Source organism: Penaeus vannamei, chromosome 21, assembly GCF_042767895.1.
Source record: "Penaeus vannamei isolate JL-2024 chromosome 21, ASM4276789v1, whole genome shotgun sequence".
In the NCBI taxonomy this organism is placed as follows: domain Eukaryota; kingdom Metazoa; phylum Arthropoda; class Malacostraca; order Decapoda; family Penaeidae; genus Penaeus; species Penaeus vannamei.
In genome coordinates, this window is record NC_091569.1 from 1,127,387 (window position 1) to 1,129,886 (window position 2,500).

At 42.0% G+C, this 2,500-nt stretch overlaps 1 protein-coding gene across 1 annotated transcript in view; it reads right to left on the reverse strand.

Moving 5' to 3' along the window:
* LOC138865473 (RNA-binding protein 25-like) overlaps positions 1–2,030 on the reverse strand; it is a 13,537-nt gene extending 11,507 nt beyond the window's left edge. The window contains exon 1 of the mRNA XM_070136018.1: positions 1,851–2,030. Within this exon, the coding sequence (XP_069992119.1) occupies positions 1,851–2,030 (180 nt within the window). The remainder of the gene's footprint in view (positions 1–1,850) is intronic.
* Positions 2,031–2,500: the final 470 nt, after the last annotated feature.

Here is a 2,500-nt window from a genome sequence, read left to right on the forward strand (position 1 = left end):
TCTTCTGGGGAACCTTTTATCCGGAAATCGGGTTGGGTTCTTTTGGGGAATGTCTGTTGCTCGCGTTTTTTTTTTGCTGTTGATAAAAAGTTCCGAGTCTGGAACGGGTGATTTAGGACAAAAGGGGAAATGTGTGGGAGAACTTTGAATGCCCATATGACGAAGGATTTAACTTTTGATGTGAAACTGGTGATAATAATGGTAACGATGATGATAATGATTGTAATGATGATTTTATGTGATAATAGGGACAGTAATAATGATAATGATGATATTGACAATAATGATAATGATGATAATGACAATAATAAAAATGATGATCATGACAGTAATGATTATGATGATAATGATAATGATGATAATGACAATAATGATAATGATGATAATGACAATAATGATAATGATGATAGTAATAGTAATAATAATAATGATGGTAGTAATAACAATAATGATACTATTACTGCTAATGATAATGATTGTAATAATGATAATGACAATATAAATAATGAGGACGTTGATGGTGATAATAGTAATGATAATGATATGATAATGATAATGGCATTAATAATGATGATAGTGAAAATAATGACGATAATAGTGATAATGATAATAACAATAATAATAACACCGATGAAAATAATAATAATAATGAGGAGGAGGAGGATAATGATAGCAATAACAAAAGCAACTGTCAGATTGCGGCAGTCTGATTGCCGTGCCTCTAACTGACCTCCTGCGTGCTAGGAATGGCCGGGGTCATAATCCCTCGGTGTGGGGTCAGCAGTACCCCCCACCCCACCCCACCCCCACCCCTGGACGTCATGCTGTAACTCAGCGTGTGTGTATGAGCTGCATTAAATCCGTAATTTTATAGAACTCGAGTGACTGGCAGATTTATGGCACCGGTGGAATTTGAGGAAAAGTTTATAATCACTTGGGTCGTCACTTGGGGGCGAGGTGCCATGATGGGCGTGTTTCGGTTAGTTGTTTGAATTAATGGTGTGGTGTATAATGAACCTGTAAGTAGACTGTGGTTATGGAGTGTTATTTTAGTTTTTAGTCTTTCATTTTTATATTAATTTTTTATTTTTTATTTGATTTTTTTTTTCAATTTTGTTTTATTCATTTTTTTAAAAGTTTCCTAAAATAATTTTGTTCTGACATTTTGAGTGTTATTTTAGTCCTTTTAGAATTCGCTGAAATGATTTCGTTCTGGTATTTTGGATTTTCAGTATTTTATTCTTTTTATTCTTTACATAATAGGTTCCAAAATGTTGCATTCAGAGGCTTATGGTGGTTGTGTTGCCATTATCATCGATTTAAAGCGAAATGTACGAGAAGCCATTTCCTAATTTGATTATTTATTACTGTTGAACTAAAGTACATGATGCAGTTTAGCGACAGTGTGTAATTCTTGAATAAATAATAAGTCACAAATGTTTTTTTTCATGTTTGTCCCTAAGTGATGGTGAACATTAACGTTATAGGGATGATAATGATATTTATGGGAGGAGTGATGGTAGTGATGATAATTGCAAATGTGATGATAACGGTGATGTTCAAAATAATAATAATGATAATTTAATAGTAATAGTAATGACAGTACCAGCATTAGTGATGGTAATAATGATAAGGATAATGACATTTTTACATCATTATTGCAATATCAATCAAGAAGAATATGCCGATGGTGGAAACGATTATTATGTTAATGATAATCATAATGGTCATGACTGGGGGAATGATAATGGCTATAATAACGGTTACTATGTTAATTGCACCAATAATAATAATTATGATATAGATAGCAACGATGCTATTATCAAAATGTGCGTACAAGGACAGCGCACTGCAGCAGCATAACCCTCGCTCTCCAGTACTGCAAGGAGCTGCATCCTCCTCCACCTCCGGGCTGTCACCGGGCGGTTCGGCGGCGGCGCGCCTGCGAGGCTGGTCACCAGTGGCTCTCCCGCCGCAGCTGACTCATCGCCCGAGGCCGCCGCTCCAGGTGGCGCTCCTCTGACAGTCATGCTTGGGTCGTGTAAGTCTCCTCGCTTACATCCTGTCGAGGGCGCGAGGGCGTGGGTGGGAGGAGCAGCGGAAGCCCTAACGGTGCGGGAACTGCATGCCGCTCCTTCGAGGGCAGGCGGATCGCTGGCGCCGTGACCCCCGAGGTCATCACGGCATGGCGTGCATCCGTCAAGGCGTGAGAGCGTCGTGCCAGGAATGCTTCCCGCCCTTTGGGCCTCGCGGCCGGCTCAGTGCGGGGTCGCTCTCCCTTCGTCGGGATGGAACAGAGGCGTGGAACCGCTCGCGGGTCTCCCATTGGCGCAGCGAGAAGCGGGCCGAGGGAGGTTCTCCCGCTTCAGGTGCTGGTCGGGGCGGTGGTTCCTGCGGTGTCTGTCGGCCGACGAGGTCGCCTTTAGACGACGCGTCCCCCGACAGGCGCCGGCACGGCAATAAGGCACCGGCAGGAGGGAAGGTAACGGCGCAGGAGCCC